This window comes from Talpa europaea (genome assembly GCF_964194135.1).
Source record: "Talpa europaea genome assembly, chromosome: 9".
In the NCBI taxonomy this organism is placed as follows: Eukaryota; Metazoa; Chordata; class Mammalia; order Eulipotyphla; family Talpidae; genus Talpa; species Talpa europaea.
The window spans coordinates 41,177,044-41,195,292 of NC_140076.1; the positions used below are offsets into that span (position 1 = coordinate 41,177,044).

At 33.5% G+C, this 18,249-nt stretch overlaps 1 protein-coding gene across 1 annotated transcript in view; it reads left to right on the forward strand.

Moving 5' to 3' along the window:
• COL24A1 (collagen type XXIV alpha 1 chain) overlaps positions 1-18,249 on the forward strand; it is a gene marked incomplete at both ends in the record, with an annotated part of 264,900 nt that overhangs the window by 192,005 nt on the left and 54,646 nt on the right. Inside the window, 8 exons of the mRNA XM_084243185.1 lie at positions 6,576-6,629; positions 8,254-8,361; positions 11,288-11,341; positions 11,599-11,652; positions 12,258-12,314; positions 13,925-13,978; positions 16,788-16,841; positions 16,953-17,006. Of these exons, the coding sequence (XP_084099311.1) occupies positions 6,576-6,629; positions 8,254-8,361; positions 11,288-11,341; positions 11,599-11,652; positions 12,258-12,314; positions 13,925-13,978; positions 16,788-16,841; positions 16,953-17,006 (489 nt within the window). The remainder of the gene's footprint in view (positions 1-6,575; positions 6,630-8,253; positions 8,362-11,287; positions 11,342-11,598; positions 11,653-12,257; positions 12,315-13,924; positions 13,979-16,787; positions 16,842-16,952; positions 17,007-18,249) is intronic.

Consider the following 18,249-nt stretch of genomic DNA (forward strand, 5'->3'; position numbering starts at 1 on the left):
ACTGTGCATCTCAGGCTGAGTCTATCTTTCATTTCTTATGTTACACATTTTACCTAATCAAGGGGTTAGAGGTATTCAGAACTTCCCAAGATGATTGTGTCAGGGAGGATGATGAATTGGCAGAACTTTCTTCCTTCTGTTCCTTTTGAGTCAGAAAAAGATACTTGTATATCTGTTTAGTGAATAGACTTTGGAAGAACAGATTTTTTTTCTTTTGATTCCAATTTTTTTTTTTTACTCCAGAAGTAACTTTATTTTTTTTAATTTTAATATTCCCCATACAATTGCAACCCCCTTATTTTGAACCAAATCCCTCCTTTCCCTGCCCACCACCCCCCATAGAGTGTCTCTGGTTCATAGTTGTTTGTTGATTTTGATATTTTCTTTCTTATAGTTATTCTTTTTCCTGGTCCCTTATTTAAGTTTTCTAGATTCCTGCTATGAGTGAGACCATCTGGTATTTTTCTTTTGCTTTCTGGCTTATTTCGCTGAGCATGATCCCCTCCAGCTCCATCCATGTTGCTGCAAATTGCATGTGTTTATCTTTTTTGAATGCTGAGTAATATTTCATGCTGTATATGTACCACATCTTCTTGATCCAGTCATCTATTTTTGGGCATTTGGGTTGTTTCCAAAGCTTAGCTATTGTAAATAGTGTGGCTATAAACATAGGGGTGCTGGTGCCCTTTTGATTTAATGATTCGGTGTCCTTTGGGTAAATACCTAGGAGTGGAATTGCTGGATCATATGGAAGCTCTATGTTTAGTAAGTCAAGAAATATCCAAACGGCTCTCCATAGTGGTTGGACCAGTTTGCACTCCCACCAGCAGTGCAGGAGAGTTCCTTTTTCTCCACACCCTCGCCAACATTTGTTGTTGCTAGTTTTTTTAATATGTGCCATTCTCACTGGTGTAAGATGGTATCTCACTGTAGTTTTGATTTGCATTTCCCTAATTACAAGTGATGTTGAACATTTTTTCATATGCCTGTTGGCCATTTGCATTTCTTCTTCAGAGAAGTTTCGTTTTAGCTCTTGGAAGAAAAGATTCTTTAGCTTAAAAAAAATCAAAAATATTGACTACTTATTTCCAAATTTTTATTAGCCTTAAAGACTGTAACTTTATGAAATGTATTTGTGCATTCATTAATTCAGCAAAGTTTTTGAGCACCTTCTATGAGATAAGAACTCTGCTAAACATTGGGTATCCCTAATTTTTATTTATCTCAGATTTATATCATGGAAAACACTAACAATAGACAAGGTCATTGCAGGTTGTGAAAAGTGTTATGATGGAAATAAATGGAATGATGACAAGAATAACTACCTACAAATAGAGATGCCATCTAGTTCAGGGTAGAGAAGCCTATTTTCATAGGTGAGAGAAAATTTTTCTGCATATGGAATGGTCAAGTTGAAGAATAAAGACCTGAAGAATAAAAAATGAACCACTCATGCAAAGAACTATAGGAAGTTCCTTTAAGGCAGATGCAACAGCAAGGCACAAGATGTGAAGCTAAGTGTGATCTAGGTGTTTTTGGAAAACTAGAAGGAAGTTAGTATGACTGTGGCATACTAAATAGTGAAAGTTGATTGAGATAAGCTTGAAGAGAAGCAGATCATGACTGCTCTTTTAAACCTTGGTAAGAAGTTCAGGTTTTTTGTTTTTTGTTTTTTGTTTTTAAAAAACCCAAGTGAGAAGCTATGGAAAGGTTTAAAGCAAAAGATGAATTGACGAGAATCTCTGATGGGAATTCCCTGATGGAAATCACTCTATCTTTCAAACTTTGTTTAATAATGTATCATTAACTATTCTTTTTTTTTTTTAATATATAGAGGCATGTTTTCTTTCTTTCTTTATTTGTTTGTTTTTGTTTATACATGCACTGGGTATAGTCAGAAGCGCGGGAGGGTGAGAGACTTCACCAGAGCCAGAGCGGAGAGCAGAGCAGGCAGAAGGACCGAAGTACACTGCTGAGGGGAGCAGCAGGCGGCAGGAGAGGTCTGCGTGCCATGTGGGACCCTCCTCTGGTGGCCGGGGAGCAGCCGGGGATCGAACCGGCGCCGCAGAGGCCGCGGGCAGCTTCGCAACCCAGCGCTCAACCGCTGCGCCACCGGGGAGGCCCTCATTAACTATTCTTAGGTCTGAAATAAATTCCCAGAAAAAAAAGGTAGAACAAAATTAATTTGAATTGCAAAGGCATGTGATGTTCCAAGACAATTCAGTTGAGAGAAAAACTGTTTTTCACCAAATGGTTCTGGAATAGTCAAATATCCACATGCCAAACAAAACAAAAACCAGTAGGCCTTTTCCTTATACTATGGCACAAAAATTAACTTGAAATGGGTCATTGACCTAAATATAAGAGCTCAGGCAACTCTTTCTGCCCACTTGTGTCTATGCAAGTGTACTTTACTCTTCTTAATAAACCTGCTCCTTCAAATATTTAAAAGAAGAGCTCAAACTATAATGTCTTGGAATTAAACAGAAGTAAATATTGAAGACCTTGGGATATGCAAAAGATTTTTAGACAAGTGGCAAACGAAAAATTTTTTTATATTTTAATAGCAATCAAAAAGATAAACTCATGCCATTTTTGGAAACCCAGATAGAACTGGAAGGGATTTTGCTGAGTTAAATAAGGCAGAAGAAGAGAGACAAATACTTTATCATGTCTTTTATATATGGAATAGAGAAATCCATTGAAAGGGAGATAAAGCCAAACTCAAAAACTAGCCTTTGAAAGCCAACTGTAAAATTAAAGCATTCAGAGTGAGGGGGGGAAGGGGTGGGACAAGCTAAAAGTGGGGAGGGAGCACAATGACCTATGATGGTGGACTATGGGTACTTTGTTGGTGGGAGTAATATGGTAACAACACCTGAATTGGGGAGATCCTATACTTCCAAAATACAGACAATTATGTTAAGGCTTTGGGAGGAAGGGGATATGGGGACTTTTTTTATTTACAATATTTGAATGTTTTTGGAAATGATCCAATCAAGAGAGAAAAATTGACAGTATAAATGAAAAAGGGAACATTTTCAGAAGACAAAGCCTTGAATAAGTGAGTACAGGAGCATCAGATACAAATGAAGACCTGGCCTCAAATAGGGACACCTTTTCCTTCTAAAATGAAGGCAGAATATGTGGGTACATAAGTAGGTATGCTGGCAGGCTGGGTGTTGGGAAGAGATCAATCTTTTTTTTTTCCCACAATGTTGACAATCAAAAACAACCTTTGTTGTTGTTGTTGTTGTTGTTTTTTTTCTTTTTTTTTTTCCTTCTGGCTTGACTATTTTTTTCTTTTTCTTTTTTTAATTTTTTACATCATTGTTCATTTTGTTGTTGTTGTTGTCGTTTTTGTTTTTTGTTTTAAGATTTTATTTATTTATTTACACAAGCACTGGGTACATTCAGAAGTGTGGGAAGGTGAGAGGATTCACCAGAGCCAGAGCAGGGAACAGAACAGGCAGACCGACGAAATACGCTGCTGAGGGGAGCAGCGGGCAGCAGGAGAGGTCTGCACGCCATGTGGGACCCTCGCCCGGCATCCGGGGATGGAACCAGCGCTGCAAAGGCTGCAGGCAGCTTCGCAACCCAGCGCTCAACTGCTGTGCCACCAGGGAGGCCCATCATTGTTCATTTTTAAACAATATTTGCTTCCCCCCACCCCCTCAGGTGTAGTCTCCATAGAGTTTCCTTCACCAGTGCACCCGTGCATCATCACCTCAGTTCCCTGTGCTCCTCCCTCCCGCCCTCCCTAGATGAATTTTTTTTGATTGCTACTATGAATATTAAAAAAAAGTGAAGTATGAGACAAGGATATTAACTTGAAAATGAAGAAGTAGAAGTTTGTAGGTAGAGAAATGAGTAAATCATCTTGCAGAGTAATAACTACTGTCTCAATTGCATACATTTATGCATTTTATGTTTCTCACCAGTGTCTGCATTTTTATTTTTACATTACCCATCAATGTTTACCAATATTTAAAAACTTACATCAGCACTTACAATGATGCCTAATTTGAATGGTTGGTAACATCATGTAGTAGTGTCAGCTAATACATGGATATTTGAGTTCAATACAATTGTGAAGTGCTGATATAAGGGCATTTATGAATTCTTTCTTATAGCAGTATAGCAACAAAGGTCTAACATTGCAAAGCTTACAAAATACAAGTCTCATATTTATAAATTAAAGAAAAAATAGAATCATTACAATAGATGAAGCAAAAAAAGTATTTCTTAATATTTAATATCCATATATTGACTGTCATACTTAATGGTAGAACTTGAAATATCATAAAATCACTGTTCACCACTCCAGTCCAACATATACTTAGCATTCTACGCAGTACAAACAAGAGAAATAATCTGTCGATAACTAACTAGAATTTGTGAGCGCTCAGCAAAATGCTAAATATAAGGTTAATATAAAATATAGCTAGCAACAAGCAGTTAGAAAACTTTCTAAAATGCAATTACAACAAAATTAAGTCCCTAAGATTAATTCTAATAAAATGCTTGCAAAAAAATTAACTGTATCAGTTTATTAACAAAGGCCTAATTAAGTGGAGAGCAGTTATATTCATGGATAGGAAGATTAATATAAAAAAAATTGAATTCTCTCTGGAGTCCATAAATTCAGTACAATTTCAGTCAAAAACCCTACATATTTTTCATAGAACTTGAATGCTGAAAAAAAATTATTGCTATTAAAATTTAAGTGAAAGATCAATGGGTTAAAATCAAGACAATTTTAAAGAATAAATTATTAGGGTTGGGGAATAGTAGGTGAATGAAAGAGAACTTACCCAATCTGATTTCTTAGCTCATTGCTTCAGGAATGTAAACTGACAAAAACACTTTGAAGCACAGGGAGTTTATTAAAGCATTTTCTGTAACAAAAAAAGAGAAAAATAAAACCCACAAAAATTTATGAGTAGGAAAATGGTGAAATTAAGTTGTACTACGTCATGTTAAGAAAGAAGTTTCAAAGAATACATGCAGTGCTATACTGCCTGTTTAAAGTTTTTAAAAATGCAATAAATATATCACTTGGGGATACATACAAATAGAACAGAAATATAAAGAAATGCATGGAAATGATAAGCAAATTAAGGCCAGTGGTTAGATCTGCTCAAGAATAGAAGGGTATATGGGTATAAGGAACCTCAATTATAGATATTTGGTTTCTGTATTACATAGCTGGCTTCTGTTTCTTAAAGTAGTTGGTGCATACATGGCTATTCATTGTACCTTTTAATATCTTTTTTATATATTTAAATATTACCTAATTGAACTTTAAAAAGACAACAGAAATTTGTGAGAACTAACTCCAGTATAAGTCTAGTACCTTCTAAGCTTTATACACATTATCTCATTTAATCTTAGCCCTTGAAGAAGTTTTCCCCCTTTTGTATAACAAGAAACTGAGACCTTTAGAAATCAAATATCTGCCTAAATATCTCTTAGGGGACAGAGCCAAGATGTGAAAGTAGAGCAGTCTCACTTTTAAAAACTCACATTCTTAGCCTCTGTGAAAGTTAATCGCCTTCTTTTTACAAGTTTGTATTAAGCCCAAGAAGTCCCAAGTTAGTGCAACTGTCATTTTGACCTCTGGATGCAGATAGAACAACAACAGAACTGAACCACTTTGGCCTCTATATCCAGTGACTTTCCAAGGCTAGAACATTCTCTCAGGTGCACAGCGCATGAGTCATTTCCTTTAGTATCTGTTTATTCGTTCAACAAATATTTATCAATAGCATACATAGCCCAGTGGTAAACCACAATTTATTTCTTGTCTGCCACATTTTTGCAGTTTGCCAAGCTTTGGGACGCAAATTTTAGATTTCCATTTTCATGTCCAACTAATGAAAGAAATACCATATTTAATTATAGGCTATTTTAGAACTTGCAATATGACTTACTGTGGATCTCATTTAAGCCTAGCTACTGTTGACCTGCAAATTCACATGACGGTGAGATATTTTAGCCACTTTTTACTAAACAAAGTTTATATTGTAATTTTTAGTCTGCTTTTGCCCAAAGTACAGATTGAAATGAAAATATTGTTTCAAAAATATAACCACCTCCTTTTTCTATGTATTCTTTCCTTCATTCCCACGGGTCAAAAAATATCTTCTTAATCCTCTACTCCAATGTGATTTTTAGGTTCTATGTCATGGTTAGAGTTTATATTCCTATACAATCAAGACATTAACCCACAGTAACTCATTGAACTGTTGAAATGTATTCATTAAGTTTACTTTTTTACACTCTCTAATTAAAATGGGTATACTGAAAACAAATAATTTTCTTCCCAAAATAAAGAACAGTTAATTATGTCTATCTTGGCTAGTGTTGTACATGTGAACTTTACTCATTAATAACAGCTGCTTCTATGAATCATCATGACTTCTTCTTAAATAAGTATACAAACATATAATGTTTTTGAAAAGTAACTATCATTTACTTAATGTTCAATTCAGTGATTATGTGTTATAAGTATTCAAACATTCCATCTAGTCTTTCTTGAACAATTTATTTCCTTTTGTTTATTGACTATTTAGGGACCTGAAGGAATTGTGGGAGTTCCTGGACAAAGAGGTCGTCCAGGAAAAAAGGTTAATTTTTCTTAAACCTTTTCATGCTGGTTTTCTTTGTTTTGATGTACCTAGGGTTCTATAGAAAGCTGCAATATTTTTATTTGCACTGAATATAGAGTAGTAAAAAAACTATAAATTTAGTTTTAATAATGTATTTGTGTAATTAATACATAATTCCACTTAGGAGTACTTACTATCTTAATTATTTAAAGACAAATTTCCACTTTGTAATTTTCCTTTCCTTTGCCTATTTCCAAAAATTCTTTAACTTACCCTGTGTAGTAGACCATAGGCAGGAAAAGAGAGAAAAAGTAAAATATTACACCATTTGTGCTAGTTAGTAACAACTTTAGTAAGAAGTGTAAGGGAAGGAATATTAGAATTGTATCTGAGTTTGTTTTTAATACATGCTTTTCTAAACTGAAAAGGATAATGATTGATTTTGTCTTTCCCCTATATTAACTAGGAAACACAAATTAAGAATATGTTTTATTTACTAACTTTATAGCTTAAAAATAATTTATTTGTAAAATTTGAGTTCATTTTAATGAAAATCCATCTTTGTATGAGGTCAGTAATTGAAGTGTTGATGAGACAGAGATATTTTCCCATTGTACTACAACAGTAATGAGTGTATTTGTAATCTTTAATTAAACATCACACCACATTCTACTTCCCAAGGTCTAATTCTATCATTTCTGCTAATACACTGTAGTTTATCTTTCAAATCATTTGGGGCCAGTATAAGGGATAATAAAAAATAAAGAGAAAGACATGAGGAAAATCCCTGCCCATGAAAATAAACCTAATATCAAGTCTCTTTTCATATTCATAATGCTGTATCAGAAATCAACATTAGAAGTGAGATGACAGTTTGCACCCCTGAGAATTACTATGAATTCCAAAATTTTCCTGACTGTTGGTCACAGTTTAATTTTTCTTTATTTCTACTTGATAATCAATAATAGAAAATGTTTGTTTCCACATTCACAAAATGAATTATAAGACTTACTGTTCAGAACAGCTATAATTTGGTGGTAGAGAATGACCAGTCAACCAAATGAAAAAGAGAAACTAACCAGTTTTCAAAGGATATAAAATGACATTAAAATGTTATGAATTTCTAGAGGCAAACTCCAAACCAGTGAGTGATGACCCTGAATATACAGTATGGCACACTATACTCTTTTGGCATAAACAGATCTCTATGTCATTGAATTTCTGTCTAGAAGTGGCATCTCAAAAGGCCTAAGTCTTCTCATATTAGCAACACATACATGCATGCATACACACGTTCATATGTGTCTACATAACAAACTTCAAAATAAAAAAATGGGTTATATGTAATTCAACATGAGCATCAATTCTCCCTTTTTTTGTTCGGTCAAAATTATTTTTTACTATAATTTGTCCAAAATTACTTTTAATTGTATCTTTATATAAGTGATAATGCTATGTTATTATTGTCAATGATTGTGTGTGGAAGCATTAAATAAAAGTTATTCATAGAATTCACAGAACTTTATATACTGAATTTTGCATAACAAATATCCTCTGAAGTTATTCAGATATATGATATGGTTCATGAATCTAAGCATAAATTTGTTTTTTACTTTCTTTTCTCTTGTACTAATATCTACAGGGTGATAAAGGGCAAGCAGGGCCCACAGGAGAAGTTGGAAGCAGAGGCGCCCCTGGACAAGTGGGGGAAAGTGGTCCTAAAGGTGCCAGAGGGACTAGAGGTGTTGTGGTCAGTATTTGATTTGTTTCCAGAGTTGAGTTCACTGTGAATGGAAAAGAAATGTATCCATGTCCTTAAAGCTTCATCCCTTGATTAATTTTACAGAGAGAGCAATAGCTCCATTGAAAATAATTTACCTCCATGGGATGTGGAGAATTGTAAGCATTCCACAGTACTTAAATGGCTTAGTGGTTTCTGGACATGAAAAAGGAAAGAGGGGGAAAAAACTCAAAAATGGAAATGAACTATGAATGAGGTTTTTAAAAGTCAGATTATAACTCCTAAACTAAGTAGGAAAGTTTCTATGCTTTATGCTTAGAATCAGGATTTAATATCTGTGTAAATCTATGTTGTCTTGGTGGTTTACAAATTGCTTTGAAAATTAGGTTTACTTGAAATTGGTTTCTTTTTCCTATATGGGCAGACTCCACATGCTATTTGGAAAATTTTTTCTAACCGCTGTGATAAGTCTCTGTAATATCTAATAATACTTAATATTTTGCTTCAGCTTTTCATGATGTTGAAAACAAGAATAGTATGATACTTCTGAACACATTAAAGCAAAATTATATTGCTAATATATTTGTTCAGAATATCATAACAAGAAAAATACAAAATACTTAAATTATTTTGTCTTCTGGCTGTTTCATAAGGGTATTTATAAAATATATATATATATTTCCTAGTCTCCATTCTAACTTCACAAATGCTGGATTTTTATCCAAGCCCCTGGGAGAGCATTGCATGATCTGTCATCTGAAGAAGGTTTACCTCTGGTGCATTTGAGTATTCTGTACCTTACTGATAGCTTATTAATCCAGGTCTTTCTTATTCCCTTTTATTTAAATTACTTATGTGTCTCTGTTTTTTTGACTTATGCATTTGAAAACATATACTGTGGTTAATTTTTAATAGACATGAAATCAAATTTTTCCAAATACAATGCCTTTAAGCTTATAATTTGGATTTTCTCCTTTAAATGTATCTACCTTTCAAATTGTAATACATGTCCCCAAACTACCTTCCCAAAAAGTATCACCAAATTATACTTTTTCTACCAATATTTCATATTAGTCCTTCTGATATTTGCCAATCTGATAAATGAAAAAGTATATCTCTTTTTTCTTTCTAGTCACATTTCCCTGATTTTAATTAATTTATACTTTTCCCCCTCTGCAAGTTGCCTGTTCATGTAAACTTATTCTATTAGATTGTTGTCTTACCAATTTGCAGTAACACTTTATGTATTTTGAATATTAACATAATTAAATATATTCAGAATATATTACAAATAGATTTCCCTTTCATTTATATTTTAATTATGTTTATATCTTTTTGCTGTACTTAAGGTTTAATTTTTATCAGTCCAATTTGTCAGCTTTTACAGTTAGTCCTTGGTTTATTTCTTCATTAGAAATGTAAAAAGTATTCTCCCATATTCTTCTAGTACTTTTATTTTTCTGTTTCTCCTTAAGTGTGTGAGATATATGGAGGATTTTTTGTTTTTGTTATTTTGCTTTTGTAGGGAATTGATTTTTTTTCCCCCAAATTGATAGCCATTTGTTTCAGTATCATTTAGTTTAGTATTTACCATACAATAAACTTTCAAATATTCATTGTTCTGTTTTCATTCTCTGTGTTCTTCTCTCAGTGTCACTCTGTTCCTGGGTCAGTAGCATGCTACTTAAATTTCTATACTGTTACAATATCTTTTAGGTCTATTAGGAGAAGCACTCCATAATTCATTGTTCATAAATGTTCAACTTTTAATAATTTCCTCTTTCATGTGAACTTTAGAATCACTTTGTCAAGTTCCTTTAATATGGAATCTGTCTATAAAAAACACCACTGTGTCTTCCCATTTACTCATGTCTTCTAAATATCCTTCATTGAAGTTTTATTATTTCTTTTATCACGGATCTTGTGCCTTTCTTGTTAGATTTATTTTTAGTTTCTTCTGGATTTTATTATTTTTGATGTAATCTTTTTTCTATTGTGTCTTTTCTTTGGTATTCTGTAAGAAAATAATTTTTGTATTTTGACTATACACACTAAGTGATCATATCTCTTCCTCATATATTTTCCTTATTACATTGATTAGAACTTCTGTTTAATGTGATATTTGGCTAGTAATGTACCTATTCTATGCCTTAATTTCCTCATCTCCTATTTATTTTGGAACTGAAATATGAGAGTTGATGTGGGAAATATTTTATGAAAATTGAATGTTTTTATCAAGGTAATATTGGTTTATAGTACTGTACATAATTCAGGGTATTACAGTCACACTTCTTCACATGTGTGTTGCCATACCATACCCACCATCAGGCACCCATAGTCCTCCATTATAGTCCATGGGCCCCCTATTTTTGATAATGTAAGACAGGAATTTTGGGGATTATCATTTTTTCTTTTTTTAATTTTTTAAGTCATCAGTAGGATTGAAGCACTAATAGCCTTTAATTTACATGGTTTCCTTATTGATAATAAGAGTAGTTATAAGGTAATTATTACATAGAAATAGTCAACATTTTTATTTTAAAATTTTGACAGGGCTGAAATAACACTAATTAGAGAATCTAAAACTAACAAGGAGTAATAGAGTTTCCCTTGTTGACAACAACTATCAGGCTTCAAGCTCTAATATTTAGTTATGTGCATATGCCACAAACTTTGTGAAATACAAACTATTTCCAGAATCTGCTAAAAATCTGTGGGATTCTAACAACTTAAAGTATTTCTCTTAATAAGGATTAAGGATGTTCATACTAAAAGTAAAGACAAAATTTGGGGGTGTTATTTTTTTGTCCTCCCATTTCAGATTAGATAGAATTCCGTACTGTAAAAAAAGTGAAGATAACAATTTAAATTATAAGAGTACAAGTTTAGATTTAAACAATCTTCTGTTTTCTCTCATATTTCTTCTTTTTTTTAGGGTCTGTTAGGATCAATGGGACCTGATGGGGAACCAGGAATCCCAGGATATGGGGTAAGCATTCTTATTGGAAATAAGAGAGTATTATTGGCATGGAAATCTTTATATAAAGATGTCACACCAAATTAATGCAAACTAACATAAAATCTTCCTGGTGAAACTTTCTAACATATTTAAGCTTCATCCCTTTATAGAATAAATGTTATTTATCTTTCAGAGAAATGCATTCTATGTTGGAGTGTGCTTGGGGGTATTAGGTAGAGTATGTAGAGATGGTACAGAGAATGTCTACTTACTTGTCCTTTTGTCAGGGCCATCAAGGTCAACCAGGACTTTCTGGGTTGCCTGGACCCAAAGGCGAGAAGGTGTGTATGCATATTAACTTTTTAATCCTAAAGTTAAATATTGACTTTATTCCTTCTGAAAAAATTCATGGAAAAATTTTCAAATAATACAATAAGCTCTTTTCAATTAGGGAAGCATTGTAAATTCCAGAAGAAAAAGAAATATCAAGGAGCTAAAATTTAAATACATTTTTAAAACATCTTCCATAGGTTGTCTCAAAACTAAAATGAAGTAATATCTGAAAATGCATTATAATATGTGAAGTTTTGTAAAATTAATTCCTGCTGAAAGAGATTGAGACTCTAGGTGAAATGACTATAGATAGTTATAGTAAAATGTTTTGGTGAATTAAGAATTCAGCTACAATAGTACTCCTCTTGATTTGTAATAACAGTGGAAACTTGACACTGAGAAAATTCCTAAAGTTATCTTATGTAATTAGATTGATATGTCCAAGGAGAATCATATATGAGTTGTAATTGTGTTTAAAATATCATACGCTTAGGTTTTAAAAAGGTAAAAACAGTTTGTGTGTTGTATATCAGAAAAATATAGGTTCCATATTTTAAGATCTCTATTAATTTTATTAAAAATTTATTAATTTTTTCTATTATCTTCAATATAGGGTTATCCTGGAGAAGATAGCACAGCCCTAGGACCACCAGGGCCTCGAGGTGAACCAGTAGGTCTTTTTCTAAAATTATTTTGATGTTTCAAGATAAATTGCAGCTACTTTAGTAGTTTCACATCAATCATATCTTTTCAGGTCATTTTGTTAATCTTTCAAAAGGTTTTATATAAGAAATTAGTATTTGCAGTCATATAATCTAAATAGGAAATTTATATATATATATATATGATAAACTTAATACAGTACTCCCCAAATATAATTCAGTATCAAAGACAGATAAAAGATTTTTACAGAGATAATCAAAAAATTACATACTTTATACATTTTATGGCTTTAATCATCAAGTTCAGATTTATTTCTAAAATAATTTTAAAAATCTAATCTGTATCTTTTTTATAGTAGTTTACACAGTTATCCAATGATTTCAAAATTTAACCAGTTACTAGAATCAATACTCTTTAAAGATTACTGATCTATATCTATTTTAAACATTCTAAGAATTATCTGTAACCACAGTTTTTCTTAAGACAGCTATTACAACTTTGATTATTTGAATAAAGGTCTGTGTTCAAGCTTGACTAAAACACTCATAAAGAATGTGTGCAAATTAAATGGTTAAAATAAAAATGCTTAATTTGCTTAAAATGCAAAAATAAATATAACTGATTAAAAGGGAAAAATACAGAAATAATGTAGAAATGCCAAGCTCAGTGAGAAAAAAAGAATAGGCAAATGGAGCATAAATAGTGCCTGTTTTCCCCTGATTCAGATATGCCAGAATCAAAGAATGTCACTGAAATATAATAAATATATTAAAAGTCTAACATAATAATGGTCATTTCATCTAGTAGACATGAGACAGGCATGAAAATTAAGAAAAAATATGCTAAATTAAAGCAGAGTCAGATAATGTTGTCTTTACATTATGTCTAATAACCTTATCCACATAAGAACAAATTAAGATTTAACAATGAATGCTTCACAATACATTTCATGGTTTTGCCAATTTATTTTAATTCAAATTTCTGATAGTAAGCTGTAATATGAAGTTATTGGTGTTTCAAGTGTGTTTTAAACTAGATAATCTGAACAGTTTATCATATCAAAGATTTTATATTAGAATGTGTAGTAAAAGTTAAAAGTGCAATTTTATTATATTAGTTTCTGTCCTAAGGATTAAAACTAATCAGTGTAGTTTTGTCTTAAAAATTAAAACCTTAACAGAATAAATAACAGAATTTGTAATCAAGAATGATAAAGTATGATTAGCTATTAGATACTTTTAAAAGATCATTTAATGTATTCTTCTCTAATGGAATTAAGTAGCTGAATGGTCCTGCTTAAATCTTTTTCTCTAAGTGAAAATGCAAATTACTTTGATATCATTTGTAATGTACTTACCTGAAAATTTATAATTTTTAATTGGACTTCATTTCTTCAGTGTTTTCCCTAGAAAAATCATCATAAGATTCTTTTTAAATAGTTTCAATGCTCAGATATTCCGATGACGTTCTTGGTATCATTAACTTTCAGTCCTTTGAAGTTACTCAGGGGAATTAAACATTACGATTGGTTTCACATTTTCAAAAAAAATTACTAATTTTATCATGTGCACTCGCAGATCCTTAGATCAAGCTGTGAAACTGATTACTTTTTCGTAGGGTCCGAGAGGAGAACAAGGAGATAGAGGTGAGCCGGGAACAGAGGGATATAAGGTAACTACTGCAAATTGTACACTTAGCTCCTAAATTTGATTAGTGTTCTCTGTGGCTTTGCTAAGTTTCAAATGAAAATAACCACTATTAGAAATGTTACTAATGTCTTATGTTTTTGATCGTAGAAGTAGCTAAAAGTAGCTTAGCTCATATTTTATCTTCCTTTTTTCTAGACTCACCTTCATCTCTTGCCAGTCTTATTTTTTTCTTTACTTTTTGTTTTTTTGCAGCCCCTCAGTGGATAATAAGCCATTCCTACATCCTTAGGTAGCAAAATAATCTTTATCTTAACTCTAAGTTATCAGCAATGTAAAACATCTTTCAGTAAAAACCTCCTTGTCCCTCGGGTCAATGAATTTAGTACCTTTGATTGCAACTAATTACCACTATTTTTAAACAAAAAGTATATAAAGTATGACAGATTTTGCAAAAGATGTTAGCCAGCATGGCAGTGGCTACATCTAAGGAGACTATTGGACATCAATTCTCCCCAATAACTGAGTAATAGAGTCAAAAATATATAGCCTTTTCTGTCACTTCCTTCACTTAACTTAATGTTTCCAGCATTCGTCCATGTTGTAGAATGTATCAGTACTTCCTTTTATATTTTTTTAAAAACATTTATTCACAGATAATCTTAGAATCTTTAGAGAAAACAATGGAGTGTATAATGCAAATTTTGCTTCCATTTGTCTATGAATAATGAAGTTTTGTGTTTTTTTTTTCTCCTCACCATCCTTCCTCCTTTTTTCCTCTTGGGCAAACTAAGAATTGCATTTGTTAAATGTCGTACTCATTGTTATGAATAAATACTTACTAGATGTCATTACACATGAATCAGATATCACATCTAGAAGATTTGATACAGAATAAGTATATTTAATCAGTAAAAAAAGAGACATAATGAATTACAGATGTGATGCAGAAAACCATATATCACTTAAGTTATGAAGTAAGACATCCAGAGGACCTAACAGGAGTAAGCATACTGTCAACATCAATTTCTGAAATGGATGGTGGTGGTCATCACAGTTCTGAGTTTTGTATTTTGCTTATATGCTCACTTTCACTTCACTCTGTCAAAGTGACCTAACTAAGTAGTCGTGTTTACTTGCACCAAGCTCCCTCTTACTGACCTGATTCTGTTATTTGCTAACTCTGCTCAGGTTTTGCTGGTAAACCAGGGCCATGTGTGGGAATGGCTTGTTTCCTTGGTGATAGCCATGTGCTACATAAACAGCTTTCCATATGAACCTTTATCTCTTGCCACTATTCACTCCCTTAGATAGGAGTTGTTCTTTTACCAGGAAGTTGAATCTCATAACCATAACATTTACCTCAGAGAATGCAAACCCAGAAGTCCCCAAATGGCCATTCTGTGAGAATACATATTGCTAGCCTAAGTCTGCAATTTCTTCTCCTATCACAGAAAAAGGAAATAGGCCTGATGTCTCTTCTAAGGCATTCTTTCTGTAGTATACAAAAAGAAGGAAGAAAAGAAGCTAAAGTGAAGGGAACAGTAGGTAGGGGGATAAAAGACATCACAGATGGAATTTTTCATGCATAACTCTCACCTGACTTGCCCATGGATTGTTGCTGCTTTCTGTTTACATGCTTGAAAGGGAAATGTGGTAGGTCAGCATTCCTTCTTAGGAGAGCTAGAGTGATGACAGATTGCCATGTGTCAGAGCCACTTGATGTATCTTGGCATAGGCAGTTACTGTTCTCAGCCTTCAGCCCAGTAAACCTGCTCTCCAAACAATTATGAATTTAGCTTGTAAAAATGGAGAGTGTATTACATACACTTCTACAGTGGAAAAAGGTTGAAAAATTAAATTTGTTCTCAAATTCTTTGTTCCTTGGGTTATTTACTGCATTAATTTCCTGAACCTACTGTAATAAATTACCACAAATCGGGTGACTTCCAGCAGCAGCAATTTATTCTCTCATACTTCTGGAGGCCAGAAATCTGAAATCATGTCAGCAGCACCATGCTCTTTCAATAGGTCCTGGGAGAGAACACTTCCTTGCCTCTTTCAGCATCCACTGGCTAAAAGCATTCCCTGTGGCTTCATTGCCCCTGTCTCTGGCTTTCCCCCTTCATTGTTTATGTCTGTCTGTCTCTGTGACTTTTGCAAAGACACTTAACTACTTATCAGTAGGTTTACAGCCCATATATCCAAGATAGTCTCACTTTAAGATCCTTAAATTAATGACATCTGCAAAGACCCCTTTTCTTCAACGAGGTCACATTCACAGGCTTTGGGAATGAGGATACAGACATCTTTTGTTGCAGCCTCTATTTAACTCACTCCATTAACTCACATAAAAATAAAAGAAAAGTTTAGGGCCTCCCTGGTGGTGCAGGGGGTTAAGAAGCAGCACTATGAAGCCATCTGCAGCCACTGCAGCACAAGTTCGATTCCCGGCCAGGGAGGTGACCCACATGGTGCAGCAGACCTCTCCTGTCTTGCCCGCTGCTCCCCTCAGCAGTGTATTTCAGTCAGTTGCTTATTCTGTTCCCCACTCTGTCTCTGGTGAATCCTCTCACCCCTACCCCTCTGGCCTATACCCCAGTTCTTGTATGCATAAATAAATAAATCTTAAAAAAAAAAAAAGACAAGTTCTTCTCGGTCAGTCACCATAATAGCCAGTGTTTCTCATGTTATACATTATTTCCAAGAAAGAACTATAATCTCTATGCTTTTTAAATTGAATTTTGCAACAGTTTGCTATCATTATAAGTGATATTACCCTCGTCTATAAGTCAGGTGTCTCTCTTTACTAATATCATCGTTTCTTTTCCCAGGGTCATGTGGGTATACCAGGACCAAGAGGTGCCACAGGACAACAAGGACCCCCAGTATGTTTTGAAAGCATTTTTTGTCATCCTAGCATTAAAAAAATATTGATGTGAAAATAACATATTTGTTCTCCGCTTCATATGTAATGTCTGTTTTGGTTCCTCTTAAAGGGTGAGCCAGGTGACCAGGGTGAACAAGGACTAAAAGGAGAAAGGGGATCTGCAGTAAGTTGAAATTGTTCAAGACAATTTGAAATTTATTATTGGTTTGAAAAAACAGAGGCCCAAGGAATTGCAATTAATTGTAGTTTAAATGATCATTCTTCTGTCCAAAGCAAGGATCATTATTAACCTCTAAAGAGAATATCAAAATTGTGTTAAACCATGGTTATTGATTCATTCATGTTTTCAGTGCTATCCAGAGTTCCCTTTATCGATGAACAGCTCTGGCTTTGTGAAAATTGTCTAAGCTTGTTCCAAATTTGTTCTTTCTCCTTGGGGCTTCAAGCAGAAATGCCCTTGTAAAACCAGCTTTACAAAATGAAAACTTATCAGTCAAACCTGCTTAGTTATTGTGGTAAGGAAGAGGTGGAAATCATTAGGGTGACACAAATGCACAATTAGTTTAAAAGTTTTTCTTTTCTAAGACAAGCCAGTTATTCATTAACAAACAAACTAAAAATCTGTCCCTTACTGAATTTAGCCTTCTCATTCCCTGTGCTCTGATAGATGTTGCCTCAGCATCATCATGTAGCAACTGTCTTTGTAATTTGTACCATCAGTTCTTTGCTGCTCTGCTTTCATGACATTCTGATTTCATGTGCTTTTATTTTTTAAGGGTTTTTTTCTTTTTCTTTCTTTCTTTTTTTTTTTTTTTTTTTTTTTTTTTTTTGCACCCTGGTAGAACTAGGGTGTAGGCCAGAGGAACAGGCGGTGAGAAGATTCACCAGAGACAGAGTAGGGAGCAGAACAGGCAGATTTACTGAAATACACTGCTGAGGGGAGCAGTGGGCAGACAGGAGAGATCTGCTGCACCACATGTGGCCCATATATGTCCCTGGACCAGGATCAAACTCAGGCCATAGTGGTGATAGCTCTGAGACTTAAGCCCTAGGCCCCCAAGGAGACCTTTGTGCTTTTATTTTAAAATTAATTCTCAAGCAAATGTTCTTTTCCAAAACTGAATTCAGTGAGAAAGATAAAAGCAATAAATTTGAGGCCATGTTTCTTCTAAACATTTGTGGGAATAAGAAATAAAATGGAATTGAATCTGATATCTTACCTACATATTCCTTCACCTACAAGTCATTGTTCGTAACAGTCTTAATATTTGCCTAGTAACTCTCTGTCAAATTTCTTGACAAATAAGAATCAGTAATTAATAAAAACATCCTGAAGGCAATCCTTGATGAGAAAACATGCAGAGAGGGAAGGTAGTTGTCTCTTTACTAAGAATTTTGAAGACTCA